Source organism: Hirundo rustica, chromosome 5 (assembly GCF_015227805.2).
Source record: "Hirundo rustica isolate bHirRus1 chromosome 5, bHirRus1.pri.v3, whole genome shotgun sequence".
NCBI classification, from domain to species: Eukaryota; Metazoa; Chordata; class Aves; order Passeriformes; family Hirundinidae; genus Hirundo; species Hirundo rustica.
Genome location: NC_053454.1, coordinates 43,621,974 through 43,645,047, shown reverse-complemented (window position 1 = coordinate 43,645,047; position 23,074 = coordinate 43,621,974). Strand labels below are relative to the sequence as shown.

The 23,074-nt window shown below is 38.3% G+C and overlaps 1 protein-coding gene across 7 annotated transcripts in view; it reads right to left on the bottom strand.

The window, feature by feature from the left end:
- The window catches only part of RAPGEF2 (Rap guanine nucleotide exchange factor 2), a 184,289-nt gene that overhangs the window by 2,455 nt on the left and 158,760 nt on the right, over window positions 1-23,074 (bottom strand). For 6 of the 7 annotated variants that reach the window (XM_040063645.2, XM_040063646.2, XM_040063649.2 and 3 more), the window contains 12 exons: window positions 20,228-20,385; window positions 15,546-15,786; window positions 14,935-15,318; window positions 13,179-13,390; window positions 12,975-13,098; window positions 12,336-12,359; window positions 11,077-11,300; window positions 10,070-10,255; window positions 8,216-8,368; window positions 5,983-6,208; window positions 3,703-4,262; window positions 821-1,126 (listed from right to left, as the gene is read on the bottom strand). In XM_040063645.2, the coding sequence (XP_039919579.1) occupies window positions 821-1,126; window positions 3,703-4,262; window positions 5,983-6,208; window positions 8,216-8,368; window positions 10,070-10,255; window positions 11,077-11,300; window positions 12,336-12,359; window positions 12,975-13,098; window positions 13,179-13,390; window positions 14,935-15,318; window positions 15,546-15,786; window positions 20,228-20,385 (2,798 nt within the window). The remainder of the gene's footprint in view (window positions 1-820; window positions 1,127-3,702; window positions 4,263-5,982; window positions 6,209-8,215; window positions 8,369-10,069; window positions 10,256-11,076; window positions 11,301-12,335; window positions 12,360-12,974; window positions 13,099-13,178; window positions 13,391-14,934; window positions 15,319-15,545; window positions 15,787-20,227; window positions 20,386-23,074) is intronic. The other variant, XM_040063648.2, reaches the window with a different exon arrangement.

Below are 23,074 nucleotides of genomic sequence, written 5' to 3'. Positions count from 1 at the left end.
TCAATTTAGTCATCATTAGTAGAAACAATTAAAATTCTCTGTCATGGTAACTCTCAAAGTTTGAGGCAATTCAGTTAAGGTAGACTACTTTTTTTCCCCATTGTGTTCAACGGCAAAGTTCATTCTGTACCCAAAATCTTAGTAACTAAGCAGTTAGAGGGAGAAGGGGAATGCTAGTCTACCATTAAGCAACACAAAGCATTCAAGTGAGCAATTTTGGCACCACCCTGCCTAAATTTTGAGGACCTTAAGCTGCAATCCAGCTAAGCATGCTCTCCATGGAAAAAAATCACAGTTGAGCTAAAGCACAAAGATGTAGACACATTTGGACCGGCAAGGTAGCAAGAGAGTAGCAGGCTCATCGTGTGAAACAGCTGGAGTGGAAGACTCAGTGTCCACAGTGTGAAGAGTTTCAGGTAGAATGTGAATGACTATCCAAATAAACCTAAACAATGGTGCCCCACGGGGTGGATGGGCAACTATTCTCTAAACCAGGATATTTTTTTGATCATTAAATACATGGTTAATGTGGAAAACGATGGCAGGCAGGGCTGTACAAGGTGAACATAGGCAACGTCAGAGAAGCTGCCTAAGCCAACTGCTGGGTTGTTTGAGATTCAGGTGGACCTATGTTCCAAATTTTAAATTTATTTAGGAGGAACTGAATTCCTTCCCTTCCAAAAAGTTAACAAATAGCAAGTTTTGAAATGAAATAGAGTTCAAATTATGGCAAGATTTATGTGCAATTTGCTTTATGTCTGTGAAGGCACTGACCCGTTTTGCATGCAGCACACTCAAAATCTAACAACTAGAAATTTACCATCTTCCTCTGTGGAAAACCCTTGAGATGGATAGTGAGCAAGACGTGGATCTGACTCATTTGGTTTATGCCACTGAGGTTTGTTCACGGGCCTGCCAGTTGAGTGGCTGTGTGACTGCTGCTGTGGAGTTGCTGTCCCATGAGTCTCACATGTCCGTGCCACCATTCTAGACCTCTGAAGCGCTATGTTGTAGTCTGGAGGCTTCCTGGTTGGATGGGAGCCACCTTCTGCAAACTCAGCAATAGGTATTCCTACATAACCGGGAGGAGTTGGAGGTGGCTCCCGATAGCGACCCTCTTTTCTTGCTGCAAGAAAAGCAACAAATGATTGTTAGAGACAAGATGAGGAACACTGCTCAAAGGAAAACAGACAGTTAAATGCTAAGTAATTATCAACCAACTCAACAGCCCAGGAAGAGAAAATCTGAATGACAAAGGTTAACTATCATATGCTAGACAAAGAGCTTGTGAAAAATGAATCAATCAAGAAGGCACAGAATATAAAACATACACAGGGTGTAGCTATTCTTCCAGCAGTGAAACATTAGTCTAAAAAAATTCATCAAATTTCATGGGGAATTTGTTCAAACTTCACAACTGAAGCCATTCCATCAATTGTCCAGAATAAAATATCTGATCAAAGTAACATGGAAGACTCAAGAGTCCAGAGAAGCAGTAAATATCAGGAATTCTGGCATCTCCCCAAATGCATTACTATCTTAATTCTGAAGATGGGCTTCACATCCAAGAGCTCATCTCTTTTGTTTTTAGCATCTTGGAGGGGAAAAAAGAAATTGCATGATACACTATTTTCATCCTACAAATCTTACTACTTAATGAGGCATAAGCTACAACCCAAGAGGTCAGGAGGAGAAGTGGGCTTCATCATCATACTATTTGCATGCACTACTGCCTGCAGCCCCTATGGTTGTATTCTCTGTAAAATCAAAATTGAAAGTCTTCCTGTAAGAACAATGACTGAATATGATTTTATATAGGAGATGCAAAAACCACCAACTAGCTTGTGGATCTCACTGAGATGTAACTGTTTACCTGAGCAAGGCTTAACTCAGGGCACACTGAGAAACTCTCTCAGAGAGAACTTTAAGGGAAAAAAACAGTTAAGAATCCTAAACATCTGCAGGGACACACAACAGATAGGCAGGAGTCTCTGTTTCAGAGTTAAGTACTTAGAGAAGTGAGCTGGGATTTTGAACACTTATTATTTCTAATGACAAACCTTATAAATACAGCAGGAAAAACCATTGACAGACAATTTACTTTCCATAGCTTGTCATACACTGTATATTCTTGCATAAGTGGAGTTTCAGGTAGAATGTGAGTGTATGTCCAAATAAACCTGCATTAGGCAACATGATTTCACTGAAAGGGCAGTACAGGCTTAAAACAGATTGGTGCTACTTGGATGCAAGTCTTACAAACTAAAAGTAAATCCTTGGTATTACAACAAAACCAAACACTTTCCAATAGAGTCTAAGTATTTTTGTTGTTAAACTGTTTTAACTGAGCAAAGCAGCATGAAGTGGTTTATGAGAAACTTTATTCAAAGATTTCTGAAAATCAGAAGAAGTTTCTATAGAAAAATTCTATTGTAGAAAAATTCTACTGAAATACTGCAACAAAATGGATGTCTATTAAGTGCAAAAGAACAATGTAAACCAGGGGGTTCTGTTGGATAGTGACACACAAAGTTACATTTGCAGGACAGTTAGTTAATAGTAGTGAAGGGCATGGAATTGTGCTGGTCTGAACTTTCACGTCTCTCTCATGTTCTTTCAAGTCTCTAAAAATGTAGTAGGCAAAAGTGTAGACAAGCACTGCCTTGAGAGGCAAGCTTGGAAGCACACCTGTTACACATTGCGGAGGAAACCAAGGGCATCAAAGAGTAAAACTGGAGATTGGCATGAATCTGTACGCCTTTTTCCTCTTAATAGTCCAAGGATTTAGACCTGCACCAAAGCTTTGAGGTAAAAGGCCACTGCTAAGCAATATACTCAGGCAGAAAATGGAAAGCAGTTTATCACGGTGGTCTCAGTATGACCTCAATCTAGCAGACATTCAGCTGTGTCAGCAAAAAATGGCTTTTGGATAGTTCTTCATGTTAACCTGATAAAAGGCAAAGTGGAGGGGAATGAAAGGAAGAAAAGAGGCAAAAAGGCAGAGGTATTGGATGGCCCATGGATTGGGATGCATAGAAGGAACAATATGATAAAAAGGTTAAGCTCTGCCAAAGATACCTTCATACTAATTTATGTATTATCTGATCCTTCCATTTTGAATGCATAGAAATGTATTTCAGCTCTAATGTCTTTGAAACATCCTCAGTTTCAGCAGTCCAAAGAAACATTTCAGTTGGTATTTAAGCACAAAGGGATCCCATTTTCAGAAGTAAGGAATATTCACAATTATCAGACAAGTCATACAAAGGTATAAAGTAAAACACTTCTATAAAAACCAAGCCACATTTACTAAGATTTCTAAATATAGCCTCTGGAGCCTTACTGTGATGAGAAATTCAAATTTCAGAACAGACATCTAAATACATCAACCTCTCAAAATACTGTCCAGCAGCTGAGCTAGTTTTTTGATGTATGGCAGGCTACCTTGAAACACAAAAGCACTGCCAGAACTGAGAATCAACAATGAATGATATTTTCCCTAACAATAAATGCACAGTTAAAGGGAAAAATTTAAGAGAGACTATAAAATGTTCAGTTTTGCTTTAAAAATTAAAAAGAAGAAGAAGAAGAAGAAGAAGAAGAAGAAAGGAGAATCAAACTAGACAAAAGGAATACAGAACAATATGAGAAAACTTTAGCAAATGAATTAAAATACTTGAAGGTAAATGAAATTTAACTTACCAACAAGCCCCTTTGTACTACTTGATGCTGCTGCTGTGTGAGCCGGGAGAGGAGCTGGCTTTGTCTCCTCTGCTGGTACAGATGTTATGCTACTGGTTTCAGCTTCAATCGAAACATCCTTCCCACCCCTCCGCTTTATGGTACCTGTATCACCCTCGGAGTCCTCGCCCCAGTATCCTGTGGAAGATGCCCAGCTTGCTCTGGACTGTGCTTGATCAAGGCCCTCCCTACCTTGACTTTGCCTGCCATACTTTGTGCCATGGTCAGGGAACATCAGCTGGTCCATATGGCCTCCTGAGACCCACAGTCCTGCCCCATCACCCGAACTATCAAAATGAGCGTGTCCAAAAGGCAGGGTCTCCCAGCTCCTCTGGTGCTGTATTGTCTGGATGTTATCATGGGAACCACTCGAACAAGAAGTCCAGCTACCACGGCCACTGTCAGCTGCGTCGAGCGAAGCTCTGTCCCCCTGGTCCTGTGACAGCTCTTCTGTACTAGGAGAAGAAAGCACAGTTGCTCCAGCATACAGGCCTCTGGTCTCTGACAGCGGTGCATATGAGCTGGATACACATTGATGAGGGGGACAAAAAATCCAGTGTTGGAATTGGAAATCATGAACAAGACGCACAAAGAAACAACCAAAGAAAAACAAAACACACTGGACTAGGTAACCTTTATGACATTTTAAAGGTCCCTTTTCCACCCAAGCCATTCTATGATTATATGGTTGAAGATCTGGATGCACTTTACAGTATTTATTGTTTGCATGAATGGCTAATTCGATTTTGAGAATATAACTCTTTTCTCAATAAAACAAAAACACAAACAAACAAAAATGGATAGATAACCTGCTGAAGCCTTACACTTCAGCGGTGTAATTTCAAAAAGTAGAAATCTTAACTTTGCAACAACCCTTTAAGACAGGCAAACCACACAGACACACATACAGAGAAACAGACAGGGCTATTCTACTGCTTTTCCAGCCATGCTGAGCAAATGGTTCAAAAGCTAGAAACAGAATTTAGCAGGAACTGGCTGATATTCAGGTTTAAATTTCAGATTTTTTTTCCTGCTTGGGAAACTGTGTAAGCTAACTTTTCAACATTTCCTGCAAATGGAAATGTATTTTAACCTTATTTTTGGAAACACATGCTACTTTGTAGAGCAAGTACATTTTCTGTAGCCTTTCAATGATTAAGTAAGCCTTACACAGCAGCAGAGAAAACCGACAAAGTGTCGCTTTTGCTTAGCAGATATCCAGACTCCTGAGGCTTGTTTTTCCAGGGCACCTTCCTATGCAGACTGGAACCCTCTTCCTCATTTAAGACATCTAATTAGAGTTTTCATAGCCTGAGATTCCCAAAACTGAAGTACAGCAGTTTTGGAACAGGTCTGCCATTCACAGACCCTGGAGGATTAAAACCCCAGAAACCATTCAGAGGACTGAAGCATCCAAATAACAGCCAAAAAAAAAAAACAAAAAAACAAACAAACAAAAAAAAAACAAAAAAAAAAAAAAAAACAAAAAAAAAAAAAAAAAAAAAAAACCCACAAAAAAAAAAAAAAAAAAACCAAAACCAAAACAAAACAAAACAAAAAAACAACCCACCACGACAAACCCAAAAAACCCCAAAAAACTAAGTAGAGACTAAACAGGAGCCAGAGCTCCAATTATTTTCACACCAAGGCTCACTGCTAGAGATTTAGAGAACTCCTCACAGCACTAGCTTCCCCACCATTACAGAAGTTAATTATGTAGAAAATTACTAGACAACCAGCAGCGTAATGTGAATTTTAGCTTCCAATTATTATTGACTAGAAGAGATATTTGGAGTAAAATATTTTGGAGTTAGACAGATATGCACTTTTCCATGAAGCAGACTGGAAAATTGCTAGCCATTTCTGTTCTCAGTTTGATCACTGAATAATTGTATGAATATCTCATCTAATTCAGTTGATTTCCCATGGAGAGAGCAGGCTAGGGTACTAGTCTGCCACAAAATGGATAATCTACGGATCCACTGAATGCTCAGATGGTAACATCTACTGAGGTAAAGTCTTACTGCTGTAGACCTCATCACTCACTCAGGAGTGCAAAACCTTTCCTTGGCAGGAATGGAGCATTACCACAAAATGAAGCACTGAAGTAGCAGTTTTTTAGGAGCAAAGGAGAAAAAATATTTGAGAGATACAGGGAAAGTTACACAGACAAATAAATATACATGCCACATACACACTATATGAAAGTATAACATAAGTAAGCACAAATAAAATTTTTACCCTAAGCTGTATTGATCTGGTTCAATCATGATTCTTCTGTCCATCCTTCCCACGCCAAGATTTGTCTCCACGATGCTGACAGAATGCCTCTGTCTCCTCTCATCATGCAGGGAGACTGGCATAGAGTCAAAAGAAGAATTGCTGACAATACTAGATCTAGAAGAAATTTCACTGTGACCAGAATCAGAGAAGTTATCCACGGTGCTGCTGGGAGCCAAAGTGTAGCCTGCAAAAAGAACATAGCGTTAATCAGACTCTCCAAGATGCCTGCTCAGCTCTTGTCAGGCCACTGACAATACTGCAAGAAAACTGGCACTAAAATCAAGCTACCATTACCTTTACACTGCATTGCAAAAAATAAAGGTACACAGCAAAACTGTGTGAGGATTGTGGGAACATGTACTACTCATTTACAAACCAACTGCCCTCCCTCCCTCTTCTCTGCCCTCCTCTCCTAAATTCTTTTCAAATTCATCATCATACTTGTATCCTCACATTACTTCTCAAAATCTGCCTGTGCATAAACACTGTTTCCAAGACTGAAAGAGATGCTCTGGCTGAGATTACTGCTTGAAGTAATCCCAGAGACTCTCATAGAGTCTTTTTATTCTGCAGCTACACTTCAGAGATGAACAGATACATGAAGCCCAGATGTCTGGGCTGACTGCTTATTACATATCTCAGCTGAGAGACAAGCAGGTTTTCAAGTTTTCTTTGTGATACCTGGCTCACTAATTAATTCCAAATTCTGTATTACGGGAATTATGGTGAAATTTGGAGGTAGGTAGCACTGACACAGCCTGACTGAGATAAAATGTGGAAACCATGTCACAGAAGTAAATTCAGCTTTTCTTTCTGTATTTAATGAATTGTGCTAAATGTTCTTGCCAGATGAGTTAAAGATTATTAAACATATCCACAAGTCACAGCAGTTTTCATGTTTTGCTTTCACTCTACTCATAAGTGTCAAAATTACTTCAACTGATCTACCCCAATTCAGTTGCTGAGAACTAATGCTGGGAATTAATGCCATCATTTTTATCTGAAAGAACATATCATTAGCTTCATATAACCGTCAAACCAAGGATGTTTTTATTAATTATGTTTATGATTTGCTTTTTGCAAAAATGAAGTGCTGTTCACACTGTGACTCAAGTATAAAATTCCAATTCCTTTTTCAAAAATTTCATAGGCCTGACCATATTTACGTAAGTTCACTCTTTCTGTAGTTCACTCTAATGTAGTATTTTGGAGAAACGATGATAACAGCTTACAAGAACTGAAGATGACATATCCTCTATTAGACTCCTCCATCTGACCTTAGTAAATAACACTTCAATAGAAGTCACTCCAGCCCCAATGTATATTTTACCATAATGCTCTATTATGTAACTGTTAAAATGAACTTTCATGCTATTCTGAAAAGGGAATAACTTAGAAGTCAGATGCAATACATCTAGGCTATCATACTTCCAAAGTGTCTTTTTTTGTCATTTGAACTATAGGACATTGTCTCTATGCTCCGTTTTGTCAATTCATAGCCAGAACTACCATGAAAGCAAACAAATCAATTTTTAAAAAATCCCTGTAAAGTTCCAGATTCACTTTAAAACATAACTCTGTGAAATTACTTAAAAAGATCTTGGTCAAGAAAGCTCCTATGTACGATACCATTCCTCAAAAATTCATACACATGGTTTAAATAATCAGGTTGCTATTAAAATATTTTCCAGTAAAAAATATAAATTATAATATTAAATATTCTGATTTGAATTCCAAATGCCTTAAGCCTTTCTGTCATACTTATGTCACATCCCAATTCAGATGCGTGAGACAGCAAGTAATTCCTCTAATAGATCAGTGTGGTCAATGCTGTACAAGGATTTTAAGTTTCAACCTGCACATCCTTCCACTGAAGGCAGAAAACACTGATCATAGGAATATTTTTTTGTCAGAAGCAGCTGCAGTCAGAGTGACCTACTGCATCAAATCCTGTATCATACCAGGCTCCCTGTTCTGGCTTTTGATCAGCAGAGTGCTTTCAAGTACCCTTGAAATCAGGTTCACAGCTACCATTCATGAATCCCACTCTGCACTACATTTTCTGCCCTCTTGCTGACCTTATGTGACAAAAATAGGAGAAGAAGTATTGAGTGTCCAAATGCTCTCTCAGAAGCTCACAAAGTCCATGAGCTTCAAGAAACAGGGTAAAGAAATATTGAACATCTACTACCTTTCCTTGGAGAACTCTGTGGTGAAGTAGGAGGAGAAGACAGCTGCGAAGATGCACTTGAGACAGTGTCTTCAGATTGTTTCTTGTGGCGATCCAAACTTCCTTCTTCTGATAATGAAAGGATTTTCTTTAAAGCTTGTGGGGAGTTAATGCCTTTAGGTAAGAATTAAAGCAGGCAGATGTAAAGTCCAGTATAAATATATCCTTATTTTCACAATGCATTTATAGAGCAGACACCCCACAGGAAGAAAAAGCTACAGTTTCTTCCTATATATTTCTGAGTTCCTGACATTAGCTTAAATGAAGCAAAATACAGTGCTTTATATTTCTGCATATTAGTGCAAATGGTCTTTCATTCTGGCCACTTAAGATAAATACTTTGCCACAGAAAACATGAAGAATTGATGTTGCCGAATACTGCCTACACAATATATAAGGATATGCATAGGAGTGGTTACTGAGAAACTTGAACTAAAATTAGCTTAAATACAGACACACACCCATCTCACTGGACAGTGAAGATTTAAATAGTAAGAATTCAAACTACTCTCCTGTTTCTTTTTTATTCAGAGTAGCCTAGAAGGTCAAAGGAAGCTGGAAAGAAAATTAATAAGGATTAGGCTTATGAAACAAGGCCATCCTGCAGCTGCCTTTCTCTCTTTCATTTTTGAGAACTATCTCTGCACCAGCTTATTTTGGGAAACTACAGAGTAAAAACATCCTGGAGATGATGTATGATGTAAAGATCTAGGGCATCAGGAATTGCTTTTCCCACACCACATTTATCCATCTTTCCTTTCCCTACCCTCAAAAATCCACCCTTGGACAGCCTTATAAGTGAAGACAGAGTTTCTCTGACAGTTTTGCCAATGCTTGAGGTAGAGGTTATTTGCAAGCATTCGTGAACTTTTATCTTTGATCTGTTGGATCACAATCTTGCTATCAATAATTCACAGCCGCCTGATCAGCATAACCTAGTCAGTTTTCAGAAACTTTGCCACTATGAGCAAAAAATTGCAGTCTGTGGAGCTTCAAAGTCCTTTTAAGATTAAAATTTAATGGTAAAATCAACAAGATCTAGATGAATTGTTTCTTGCTCGTTTTGCTGTTTCTAATGCTTTGTTGCAGCCCAAGCAATGCATGAGGAAAACCAATAAAGGGTGAAATCAGAATTAAGCTCTTGTGCAATAACCATCATGAAAAAGAAAGGGCCAGTTATGCTACATATACTTCCTAGGGATATTCCCATGATTTAAGGAGTTCGTTAACAGCACATACACGTTCTGTACGCATGTTGGGACACAGATTTGGAAATCAGGGTAGAAGACATTCCTATAGTCTGATACCTTTCTGTAGAATATGGAGGCAGCAACAACTGAGTAACAATAAAAAGCAGAAGGGAGTAGAAGCAAAAGGGGCAATCGTCAATGTGAAAGTTCAGACCCAGATTTCTAACCAGACTGCCAGTTTGAACAGGCTTGATTTTCACTTCAAAAATTTAACTTGTGAAGAGACACTAAAACTTCTGAGGCATCTCAAGAACTCCAGGTCCCTAATGACTCTAGAAAAGTTCAGGCAAGATCCCAGGGCAAACACTGAGAAACATTTATTCTTTCCAGCTGCTAGTAACAGGTAAATACCTATACTAATTAAATTTACAGGATGTTTTCCCTAGATTTCTCTCTTTCCATTTCTAGAGAAAAGAACTTTGCCTAGACACTGTGTGAACAGGTATAACCTGCATATCATGCTACCAGAAATAGAAGTCTGAACCTTATTTGATTAAAAATGTCTTTCTGACATAGGCAAACAAACTTCGGAAAATTAAACCAAGTTCGTCCTTGTTCCACCTACCGAATGGCGGGAGGTCTTTGACTGGCACTTTCTTGCGAGAGGGATAAAGAGACACAGCCGGGACCTGCAATGCTTGGTTTATTTTATGTTGCTGCTGCTGCTGCACTTTCTGCTGGATGCCTGCCCGGGGAGCCACTGGTGACGTTTCAGATTTCCCAGATCGTTTGTCTCCTGTGTTCTTCGGCACTTTGCAAGAAAGGGGACAAAACAGGGAATGACTACTAGCTAAGAACACGCTGGTGTTTTAGTCTGAGCAGGGCAAAGCTCTCTGATTAACAATCAAAAGGTGCTCAAATACTTGTACAATTAATGCAGCATGGTATCTTTAGACAGAAAAGATGAAGAGGAAAAGAGGGGGAGATGTAACTCCCTTTGAAAGATGTACATTATCAGTGAATGTTTTCTTTCTCAAAATAAACTGCTGATAAATGACCGCTGTTACAAAAAAAAAAAAAAGACCAGAAGTTATACTGGGCTATCATAAGGACTACAACTGTTTCAGAACAGACATATAATGACTAGTTTTTGCTGCTCTGCAGGAAGGGAAGGGCACAAGATACAACATTTCCTAACATCAAAATGAAATAGATATCCAGGATAAGGTCCTCCTCCGCTGCCCCAGGTACAGCCCTCCAAGTATCTCTGAAACAGCTGGACATAAGAAAATCCCCTCCTCCCTCAGAATAACCATAGTAACCTCAGTATATCAGAAATATAGAAGAACTTTTGACTCCTCCATACCCTTTGTACAGACAAATCTAAAAAGCCATTGTACACTTCATCGCTACATCATCTTAAAGCCTTATCACCTGCATATATACTATGTATCTATCCTGTTAATCCACAAGATTATTTCCTTAGGATTCACAGATGTCTAGTACTTGAAAATGACTAGACAAATAATTTTCTAATTCTGTCTAGTTACTGTTCCCAATTGATTAAATGGACTAGAAAGAGAGGTGTATTGAACAGTTTTCTTGAAATCCACAGCAAATGACAATGCTCACATGTGTTCGTGGCTGGCTCACACTGCAGAGAGAGTGTCTGGAGGCTCTCTTCATCCATTTCCAGATCCAAGTTTGAGAGGTACTGCTTTACTTTCCGTGCCATCTGAGCATCTTCGTAGAGCTTTTTAGCGTTAAGAAAGGAGCTGCGACGGACTCGCTTTTTATGCCCCCCTGCTTGTGCAACATCCAGCACGGCTGCATTGGCACTGCCTTGGCTGAGAGAGCTGGAGTGAAGGGGAGCGTGAGGGGGAAGAAAGAGAGCAAAGGTATGACTTAGTCCAACACAGTATCACCCAGTGAACATGAAACGTGCAACAGATTGCATGAATGTCAGTCTACGGTCAAAGCTTACATGCCTCATTCCAGTAAGTCAAACAGCTGTAACAGATAGAAAGATGAGGGCCAGGAAATCTTTTTTCTTGGTTACAGGCACTATTTTAATGGCACGGATATTTTAACCTATTTTGCTCACACCAGACAATAACACTTCACACATCTAGAAAAGCATTCAAGGCAGCTCTCTGACATAAGCCATCTATTGAGAGGACTGGAGCATTAGGAAAAGCTCATGCAGTAAGGTAGTGCTGACAGAAGACTGTAGTTGGTTCAAATTCAAATATATATAAAGGAGGCATTTTGAAAGCCCTCTGTGTTTTAAATCAGACTGTATACAAAATGTACAGCTCAGTTTTACAGAATAGAACTTCATAACTTGCAAGACTGAAGAGAATTGTTAAATAAAATGATCAGCTAGTTCATGGTGAAATAAATTTCATGCACATTTAAATGTATGTATATCTATATGAAAGCTATGCATTGGTCCTGAATTGTTAAGGTAAAAATGGTGGCTAATTGTAATATGAAATTAAGTTAGTCAAGCAGATACTGTAAGTTTCAAATTTTGAATTTGATTGTCATGATTGTTTAATAGGTATAAGGAAATTAACAGCTATTTTCAGCTGTTGCAACCACGTCATTTTGTAATTTCTCTTTGATCGGAAGTCTCTTCCTTCAGCAATTTAAACTGGAAGTGGAAAAGAACACTTCACTTCTACCTATGATCACTTAAAAATCATTTACAACTTCTGTGTTTTAATCTCAAATCAGAAGCACGCCTACATTAAAATGTATTGTCAGTAAAAAAGGGTTAACAAAAGAAAAAATGTCAAAGCAGCCGAAAATTAAAGATAGCAAGTAGGAAAAAATGCAAATGGTAAAGGAAGAATGAATGTCTGTGTGTGTTGTCTCCAACCACTTACCCCAAACTCCTCCATTTCTTCTTCCTGCAAGTGAGAGCCAGGAAGAATAAAGCATGGGTTTAAGAAGAGACAGAGAAAGACCATAAGCTCAGAAAGAAAAAGACCAGACCTCAGGACAAGCAGTTCTGGAAGCCCACAAACGTTAAAAAGAGCCTTGACTTGGGCATACAATCAGATATTACAAACTCTTCTAGCTCAAATTAAGGAAAAAGAGTATGCAATAAGCTTGTCAAATATGAAGCCAAAGAGCATTCACTCCTTGTTTTCTAACACAAGTAGCTGACACTGCTTCAGATACATTAGCACTCCTACTAAATCAAAATTATAAGGCTGACAATTATCCATGTTTCAAATACACTAATAGATATGTTTTCAAGACAGTTTCTCTCCCTCCCACCGATAGAATATCATTTTCATGAAGTGACCATCAACTATGGAATAGTAAGAAATATTTTAGAATGTATCAGTAACCACAAAACGTAATGGTTTCTCCAGTTTTAGACCACCACACCATGCTGGTCAATTGCTAACATAAAAAATTCACACTGCTCCAACAGAAGTGGCACATGAAAACCTCTCTTTGCTGACACCTGTTCCTCACCCAGCTGGGCAAAGCTCTGCCTGGTACAACACACCTACCTTGTCCTGAACATGAGAGCAGGATCCATGTTCACGGATGCCATGCGACCGACATGGCGGATCTCCTTTGCAATCATCCGCAGCTTCTCAAAATTCACCAGGCCCTCCACTTTAGAATCATTTCCTACAATCAACAGCATCAGTGATTAGGCAGGGAAGTTACTTTTCCTTATCTAGTAAAAGATGATAAACTTCTGCCTTTACCTTCATGAAGGAATGTAAGGTCTTTTTTGATGACAGGAAACAGGGGGATAATAGGGGGCTGTAGGTTTTGGCTGTTAAGGACATTACGATATTTTGCCATATTCCGAGATGGATCAAACAAGTCCTGCAGATCTTGAAACAGTTTTTCATACTTGCTTGGAAGCTTTTCCCAAGTAGTTCGGAGCCTTGCAACCGGTGCCAAATTCAGGCCACTTGAAACAGAAGAATTGTAAAAAAGTTGAAGAACAAGAGAAAGAAACAAAAAAATCCTAGAAAAGACCATGTTAAATTTTGTATGGTAGAAATACCATATAGCCAGATCACAACAGTGTCAATAAAGTAATAGAAAATTAAAAACTTCTTTTTGCCAGCATGTATTACAGAATAATGAAAATCATTTTTATAAAAGCCATAAAAACTGGATATATCTAACATGATGTAACCATAAACAGATAAAAGTTACACTTGGATGAATAATTAAACCGTACAGACAGTTTGTATTTGTTCCTTGAGAAGAGTGTCTGCATTTGATAAGAATATAATAATCTAAGTACCTCAGGGTCACCACTTACTTCCAGATTAACAAACTGTTGGAAAAACCATCTTCCACCTGCATGATAATGTTCAAGTGGTGACAGCACACTGACCCTCCTTCTTTCTGCAGTAATCCACCTGACTTTATTCTTCCTAGATGAAATTTCGTAACACTCTCTGTATCTGAGGATATTCTCAAGCCATAGCTTGTACAAACTCCCTTTTCCCCCTGTAATGACACTGACTGTCCTGCTGTTAATTTCTACCTGTGGGGAAGTCTGTTACCTAGAATCTTTCCTTCACTCAGGTTTTTCCTAGCAGACAGGCTGCTTTTATTTCTAAGTGAGATTGGCTAAAATAGCTGAACAGAATCTCAATATTTTGATGTCTCAGAGATGCTGACTGATCATCAGGATGAATCCTTGACTTTGGAAGTTGCCCCATTCGCTGAATAGTATTCAAACCTACTCATCTTCAGGAAAAGTGTCACATTCAATCTGTTGACTGAATGTCAAGACAATGATGACAAGAGCTCGTGTCAAAGACAGTTGTAACACTGTCAGTTTACTGCAACTTACTTGAGCTTTTTCATGAGAGACATTATAGGGGGGTTGTTCCTTTTTGTTTGGGTTCTAAAAAATGTGTTTAAACATAGACATTAGAATTTTCTCTCTTCCTTCTCATTCCAAAACTAAAAAAGGTTTTCTGGTATTTTCAGTACGTTTTAAAATTCTTTCTAAAATGTCTTTATTTACAAACTATGTTATGGTCTGTTATTGATTATTTTCAGAGTTCCATGAAAGAAACTGCTGATACAAAGAAAACCAAAGGCAACAACATATCATGGATGAATGAATTTAATATACTGGGCCGTATGGATAAAAATGAGCTGCTTTGGAGAAATTAACCCTTTCATTTGCAACAACTGTGTGCTTTTCCTGGATATGCCTGTTGTTTCTTTTGGCCTTTGTCTTTAAATAAGTGCACTAGTTTCTCTAGTGCCACGTTCATCTTGCCACGTGATCTCGAGCAGTAGCTACGTAACAGTGGCATTTCAAATAACATTTCAGCAAACATTTCAGATTACAGAAAACGCCCTCCTTAGCAGACTGCCAAATGTTGATATTGGTTTACTCTGTTAAGTACATTTCTTTTTTTTTTTAGACTAACATAAGTAAGGCTTTGCATTTTACTTAGAAGCAAAATTATTAGCAGGCAGTACCTAATGATGGCAAACATCGAGTTGAAGTTCTTGCATTCTCTGCAGTGCAGCGCTATCTTGATGAAATGCTTAATGATCTTCATCCTTTTTAGCTGGTTGGTTTCTCTTAGAATCTCAGAAGCCACCCAGAATGTTTCTTGATTTATCACCTCTTCAAACCTTTTTAGATTAGTGCAACCTGTTTTTGATTTGAGTTTAAACAAGTCATCTATGTATTCCGTGGGTTCGATATTACGGAACAGCTCAAAGTTTCTCATGGAGAGCTGGGTAGCCACCTCAACAGTACTGAGCTGCAGTAGGGAAATTTGGCTTTCCCTTAGTAATTCTTGAGCATCTTCATCTGAACAAAGAGTTTCTGTTTCCATATTGTTCTTCAGGTAATACCTGTACAAACAAAATACACAATATACTCAATTAGTGTCCAGAGTTACAGCAATGATCCAGTTGGAATCTGAGAATAAAATGAACTTCACCAGCCTAGGTATTAATGAGAAGTTGCATAAGCAGCAGTGTGTTGCAAAGAAATAGAACATTAAAAAATTAACACTACTTTAACAAGATTTTGACTTAATAAACTGGCATCATCAGCTTTAGCTCAGTCTCCATCTTACCTGCCACTCAGCTGTATCCTGTCAGCAAGCTTGGATAGCTGATCAGGAAGCCTCCTTTGCTTGATGACACCCTCAGGTGTGACAGAGACTTCGCATAGTGAATATGCATCAGGGGTTGCAGTGAGAGCAAATTCCCTGATGGCCTGGATGACCACTTCCTTTGCTGTTGTGTCCTTGCTGATCATTATGTAGCGACTTTGCTGGTCTGCCTTGAAAACTCGCAGAACCTGGTCTGGCAAGTCTGGAAAAAATTACAAGCAAGTTATGCAATTGAGCAAGAAAAGAAAAACAAAAACTTAATGGTATAAGAATGAGCAAGTCACATTGAATTTAATTAGAAGTGTTATCAGTTTTCACTTCGGTAAAAGCTGGCTCTACTAATATCCAGGAAAAGAAGTTAGTTAGGCTATAAATGGGGCAAGCCACAAAAATACGTTAACATTTTCAAAGTTCGGACACACAAACCAATGAGAAGTCTTATTTTCACAAGTGTTGAGTCCTGAAAGATTCTGTTTAAGTCTGAGAAAAAGCCACAACATTAAATTACACTATCTTATACAACGACATATGAGAAGTTTAAGCCAAGAGGTGACAGGAGTGCCAATCTCCTTAAGAATTATTTCAAGGAAAATAGATTCATTTACCGAACTCTGACATGCCACACACAAAGGGAAGGCACATAATGTAAGTGGCCAGGAAGATGCTTGTATAATAGCCAGCGTGCACGTGTACACTAAGTGTAGTAGTATTGATACATCCAAGTACTCAATCATCAGAAATATTCTGTCGTTGATACATTTACATCATAGTAATAAATGAGTCAGTAACAGACTGAAAACTTTGCTCTTTCTTTCTTTGTGCCAGAATTTTACTAATTAAGAGCTAAGGCAGTCAGGGGTAGGAAAAAAAACAAAAAACCAACTTCATAAATATTCAAGTCCTATATATATACTGGTTTGAAGTGACTGATGACATGAAACTCACAGTGAATTGGTTTTAAGGAAATCTGGAAAACTACCAGACTAACACTGGATTTGATATTTCTATGAGCTATATGGAGAGACCCCAAATCCACTCATATTTTTTTATTTCCATGCATGAAGCGAAATCCAGACCCACAGATCAACTGAATTTTGGTTGTTATTACCGTATTATTAGGAAAAAAAGAAATATACAGCTATCCATCACTGGGTTTTGTAACATTAGATATTTTTAACTGACAAGTATTTCAATTAATTTAATATCTTCCCTCTGTTACAAATAAGCATTTCTTGTTTTGTGAGGCATGACATTTAGTCATTTTTCTTTAATATGTTTCTTCTTAAAAATATTTTTTTAAATCAAAGAGGTCAAACAAGCAACAAAATTCATAATACTAGAAAGCCTTCTAAATTAAGGCCTCTGAAATGACTAACATACAAAAATACTGAAAAAAAGTTGCCAAATGAAAATATTCACTTTGGTACAACTAGAATTTTGGTTTTTCACAAGACCTGAATGACATGTACAAGTTACTACAGAAAGATCTGTTCAACAGCAGAAATTTTGTGTCAAAAGAACAGAACTTACGCCTCCCCACTGCTCTTGCCTGTTTCCAAAATAATAATTTGGAAAGCATTAAGATCATTCTCTCTGACATGAGTTCATTTACACGCCACAAAGGCTTTTTAGGCTTAAATACATTATTTTACAAATTTCATGCAACTAAGCTTGTAACTTTCAAGCTCACAGTAGTTTTTTGCAGCTTGAGAAGTGCTAATACCAGAACACACTAGAACACTGTAATACATCATCAGTTACACATAAAGGATGTCAGTTTTTAGCCCTTCCTAAGCATTTGAGTCGAATGTACAAATACTTCATAACAAGCAAGCCAGTTTTGCCTTTTGTAACCAACCCTACACTGCCCCATCTTCCTTCAGGAATTATTTGAACAGGGATACAGAGGAGAATATTTTCTGAAATACTTTCTATATTTTTTGACATCTAGAGGAAGGCAGATGACAAAGACACAGCCTTCTGGAGATCTTGTTAAAAACCAGACCCTTCTCTAGATCTTGCTGCCTGTTGCTATTACAGAAATATTTGCCAAAGAAATGCTGTGAAGTTGAGAAGCTACTGTAAACAGTATCAAGGTGAGAAATTGTTTAACGGTCCCTAGAAATATCAAGAAAATAACCTGCTCTGCTGGGCCACTGAGGTCAATATGAAGAAATGCAGAGGACAGCAAATAATGGAGTCCCACCTTTGCACTGCATTTTACCACCCAATTTCTCAGGCTGCCCACCTATCAGAGCTGGGAGCAAAAGCTCTACACAGAATACACAGACATCTGCCAGCAAGTGAAATGACTGCAGCTATAGCAATGGTAGCAAGTAATTCAGCCCAGTATTTTTTAAATAAAACACTTGAAGAGAATCGTAATCACCCCCCTTCACTGGTTTTCAAAAAGGGAAACTGGAGTGGCAGGCTGAAGAATGCAATGCTGTATGATAGGAATCTATTCCCTTAGAAAGATTGTGAGGGGAAAGAAAAAATACCAGCGACTGGCAGTTCATCATTACTCTATTATTTTGACTTCCAATCAAATAGCAAAGGCAGCACAAGAAAAGAGAAATCAAAGCGCTATTGAACATTTAAAAATAAACCTTTAAAAGTATATTTGAGACAGCCTGAGCCAATCAGGAGAGAAACTAAAATGACTCCTTGCAGATTTCAAGCTGTTCACACTTTCTCCTCAAAGACCACTCTTCTAAAAGAAGCAAGTTGTTTTATTTTCTATCCTGGGGGATATTTCTCAAAGCCTCAAAGGACAGCTGCTCTACCAATTTCTCTTTCTCCTCCAGTGCATTCAATTTCTTGCAAGCTGCCTCCATTTCCATCTTTAATTTAGACCAAGGTAGTAAAAGGAATTAAAACGGCAGGCTTTAATTTTTTCAAGTCTTGAAATATGTAGAGATATAATTCAACTCTTCTACATACAGTGCAGCCATCTCTAAAGCCCTTAAGGTATATGTTTTTCATTTCAAGCCCCCTTTTCCTTCCTTTCCACACAGGAAAAAAAAATTGCCTGAATTACTTTAAAAATATCCTGTGTGTGGACATTCAGGCAAATTTTAGGAAAACAAAACTCTTTTTTTTTTTTTTTTTTTTTTTAATGAGGAAGAAATGCATCTTCTACAAAGACATGGAAAAACTGTTAAAATGTTGGAGTGCTTACACCATATTGATCTCCTTTCCTCAATGCAAAATGCAAACAGTTGAACCTTATTCATTTATTAAGCTTCTCTGAACTCCATCTGTAATTGAAAGGTCTTTAGGCCTGCAATAGCTTTCCTTCCTTAAAACTTTCCTTCTCAAAGTTTGTTTGAGCTGCATGAGTCAGCAATGCCCACAGCTCTGCAAGTTGGCCACTTGCTGCACTTGGCATTAGGGGCATGCTAATTACCTAGAACTGTCTGGTTTAGGTAAGTGGCAAGCTAGAGAATGGAATTTTCACCCATTTATAGAAAAAGTCCTGATGAAAAGCTAGCCTCTTGCTGATAAAAATAGCTGCAAGGTGTTGGACGCTAGTCATTAGATAAAATACAAAAAGATATCCACCTTCCAAGTCTCTCAGGGTCAATCTTAGACACTGGAGCAAAAATCACAGACCACCTCCTTACAAACTCCTCTAGCCCTAAAACACCTGAGATGAAGTAATGCTCAATATCACAGTTTCAAGCGCAACGATTGCACCAACTTGGCCACTGCGTAAGCTGGTATTTCAGCACTGCCCCTTCAGCTAATCCTTTAGGTAATGTTTGAAATCCCTCAGTCTTAGGAGGGCACAGAATTTTCAGTCCTACTTTTGAGTAATTCTTTAAAGATTAGGCTAAAATAACCAAGTGCCTGCAGAGCTACCATCACCATATCCTGCTCCAGAAGCTATATTTTAATAGCAAAGATTTGGGTACTTAACTCAAGAAAGGTTTCCCACTAAGAACCTTCCTGCAGCCAGATAAGAGCCCAAATCCCAACCCTACCAGGAGTTCCAGCTATATCGTTCTTATAAGATAACGCTCTCGAGTTTCTCATATTCTCCTCCTGTTTCTCCCTCACTCACCCCTGTGCTTTGATCCTCTCCAAATGTGTTCCTTTTTTATCTAATTCAGAAAGGGATTTTATAGTCAAAGAATCTGGCATACAGCTGTAGGGCAGAGTGACTAACAAGAAACTTTGAAACTTCATCCCTTACAAATGTAGTACAAATTGTATGTCTGTTCAGAAAAAGACTGAAATAAATGCCTTGTGCTCCAGTCCAATGTCCTTCCCCTCTACTGCAAGGTAATGATCCGCTGTGCTACTTGAAAATATTGCAGCCTTGTAAACAATAATCCGTCGAGGCAAATCATAAAATACCAAACAAAACAGGTTTTTATTGACCAAGAATATTCATTCAGAAAGAAGCACTCTGTATACAGCATACATGAGAAACAGACATCTATTATATGTGGGTAAAGTATATGGTAACAGATGTAATAAATTGTAATGTGTGAGTATGTGACCAATTTTTGTGTCTGACAGCAAACAGTTAATAAAAACTCACATGCCTCTCCAGATTCTACAAATCCACACAAAAATCTTGAACTATGAAAGGAAATTAAAAGGTCAAGAACAACAATTAAAGAAGAGATTCTTACCTGGAGTAGTATTAAAGTCTAAGATGCGGTGATGAGACTGCAGCAGGTCGGGATTACTGGATGACAGGGTTCCACTGACAGGTAAAGCAGGAGGAATGTGCTTTGTTTGCCTCAGTCCCACAATGCTGTCATCCTGAGACTGGCCAATTCCAATGTCACTGCAGCCACAAAGAAAGAAAATCAGGACTGACATTCAGAGATTGGCTACACTTTGAGTAGTACTGCTGTCCCCTGAGTTCAGGCTGTTTTCAAGCCGGAACTTCATAGATATTTTACCTCATCACAGACAGGATTTGCAACTATATTTGTGATATATTGTAGCCATACTATGTAAGATCTTTCAGCAGACAGATGAGAGAGGGTCATTTGAGATCATTTGGTTTTCCCACCCTGTACCACATCTCTGAGTTTCTCTTCATTCAATGTGACTGAAGTTATGCCAGGGAAGGCTAAGCTAAACAGCCACACTTGAGTGCTATCTCCAAAGTACCAGACAGCTGTAAACAAAATATTCTACCACAAAGGTGAAGGTTTTGTCCGTTAAATTGTGTAAGGCAGGGTCCCACAGGAGGTCAATAGTGCTAGCTGGATCAGAGACAGAGCTATCATCGTGTTATAGTAGGCACGGATTTGCTCATTGTTTTTCAGTTCATAATAAAGTGAAGCAGAACACCAGCCACAAGATGTAGAGCTGGAGACAGCCATTGAACTTGTCTCTAAATATATAGATCAAAATCCTTAATGAAATACTCAACAGGGGTAAAACGTTGAATAGCAGTCATTAAATAAAGTGAAAAGAATTAAAAATGTAGCAAGTATAGGCAAGGCTTTTCTAAAAGCCAAGCACGTCTAAATCTGTATCTACACATTTAAGTAAAGCATAAACCACAATTTAGACTTCATTTTAAACATTACAGCTAAGTCAGTCTAGTAAATTAAATGATGCAACACAAATGACCACTTGTACTCTAATGCTGAGCACTTAAGCCTTTGTCTTAGTGCTCTATCCATCCTCAGAAAACCTAAACAGAAGTAATAAAAGGCCAGATAATTACCCTGATAGCTGTTACAGCACCAGTATCCTTTTGTGCTTACTGATGAATAACTATACACATTGCACTCTTGTACCACTACTTTAAGTGCTACGAATTGAACTGGAAAGCTAGAACAGTATCAGAGTACTAAAGACACATTTTTAATGACATGGGAACAACTGTTTTTCAGAAGGCAATGTATGGTATCTATGTTGTGTTTGAGTTTTATCATTATATTGCTTTTTTTAAAAAAAAGATAACTCTGTATTACCAGAACACTTTTATGAAGTGTAAACCTCAAGCCATGAGAGTGACAGAAACACTCAAGTCCACTGAAAAAATTTATAGGACTCTCTCTTAATCAGAAGTTAAGGTGAATCTGAACATTTGTATTTTTATACTTCCACATCAAGCACAAAATACTGTGACAAGCATTGATTCAGCACACAGCACCCCCATGCTAAGCCACAAGCAAATAAGTCTTTCACTACAACCGGAAGAACTGACAGCAATCAAATATCATGTCTTTCAAGTAGGAACCACTCCACACTAAAAAGAAAGAAAGTAAACAAAAAACCCTGCAGCTCTTGTACTTCAAAATGCTTTCCGGTCATTCTAAACTACAATATACCAGATTTCATAAGTGCGCCAACAACAGTATTTTCTCTAAATTCAAATCAAATGAAGACAGTGTGAATCTTATATTAATGGCTTCACTTGCATTATGCATTCCTTTTGCAGCTTGCCAGTTTTATATAATCTTATACCTATCCTGTGCGTCATGACTGAAGCAGCTTCAGTAAACTGGATCAACTCCGAAAATGTTAGGTTTTAAGCAAAAAAAGTGTCTAAAATCATGCTCAAGTTTAAGTATTCATATAAGAAATTGGAAATCATATACTTTACACTGAGTCTACTCTATTTTTAAGACTTAAATTAGAATCTGAGAGAGTTCTAACTTAAGCAAACAAGTCATGAACCCTAGAAATATCAGATAAAAAGAGCAACACTAAAAAACATCCAGGTCCCATGAAGATCTATTGTTAGGTAAAATATTTTATTATGCCAAAGAAAGGAGATGGTGGTTTTAAGGAAATGGCATTTCTATTGCTTTCTGTATGCAGGGAGATAGCACATTAACTAAGAAATAACTTTCCTGCTGAATAACAAACAGAAGGGATAATGAAATGACAGAAGTATCTGAATGCCTCTTCCCTCAGAACACAAAATCCCCTGCACCCCACTGCAGGGCTGCAGAGAGGAGAGCCAGGGACTGCTGCTTTGCCTGGGGTGCTGCACTATGAACCAGGCAGAACTTTACTAGAAAGGGAGGTGTGGATTGTGTTTAATCCTTTTTTGGACCAACTGAACCTACAGACCACAAAACCACTCTGCATCAGAAAAGTAAACAAAGAGCTCCACTGGAGGTTGTACCCAGAACCCCTCAAGAGATGCCTTACAGACAGTGAAGAGAAGATTTCCCTCTAGGTGAAGAGGAAATGCTGCTGTTTGCTCAGTTTGGGAACTTACTAAACCTTATTGGACTAAACAGCAAGACTGAAGGAAGGCATTCAAACTGATCCATCTCTGATACTGATTTAATGTCTCATGAAGCAGACAAGCTCCCTCTAAGAGTGACCTCATCCTAGTTTAAAAATTGGTTTTGTCTGGGTACATCCTCAAGGCATTGGAGCTTTCTGCAGTCTTCACACTCAAAAAACAGTGAACAGTTTCACCTCACAAGCCAATTGAGTCACTAAGTCTTTAAATGCCTACTTTAACTAAAGAGTAAATCAGCTATTTTCACCTCTCT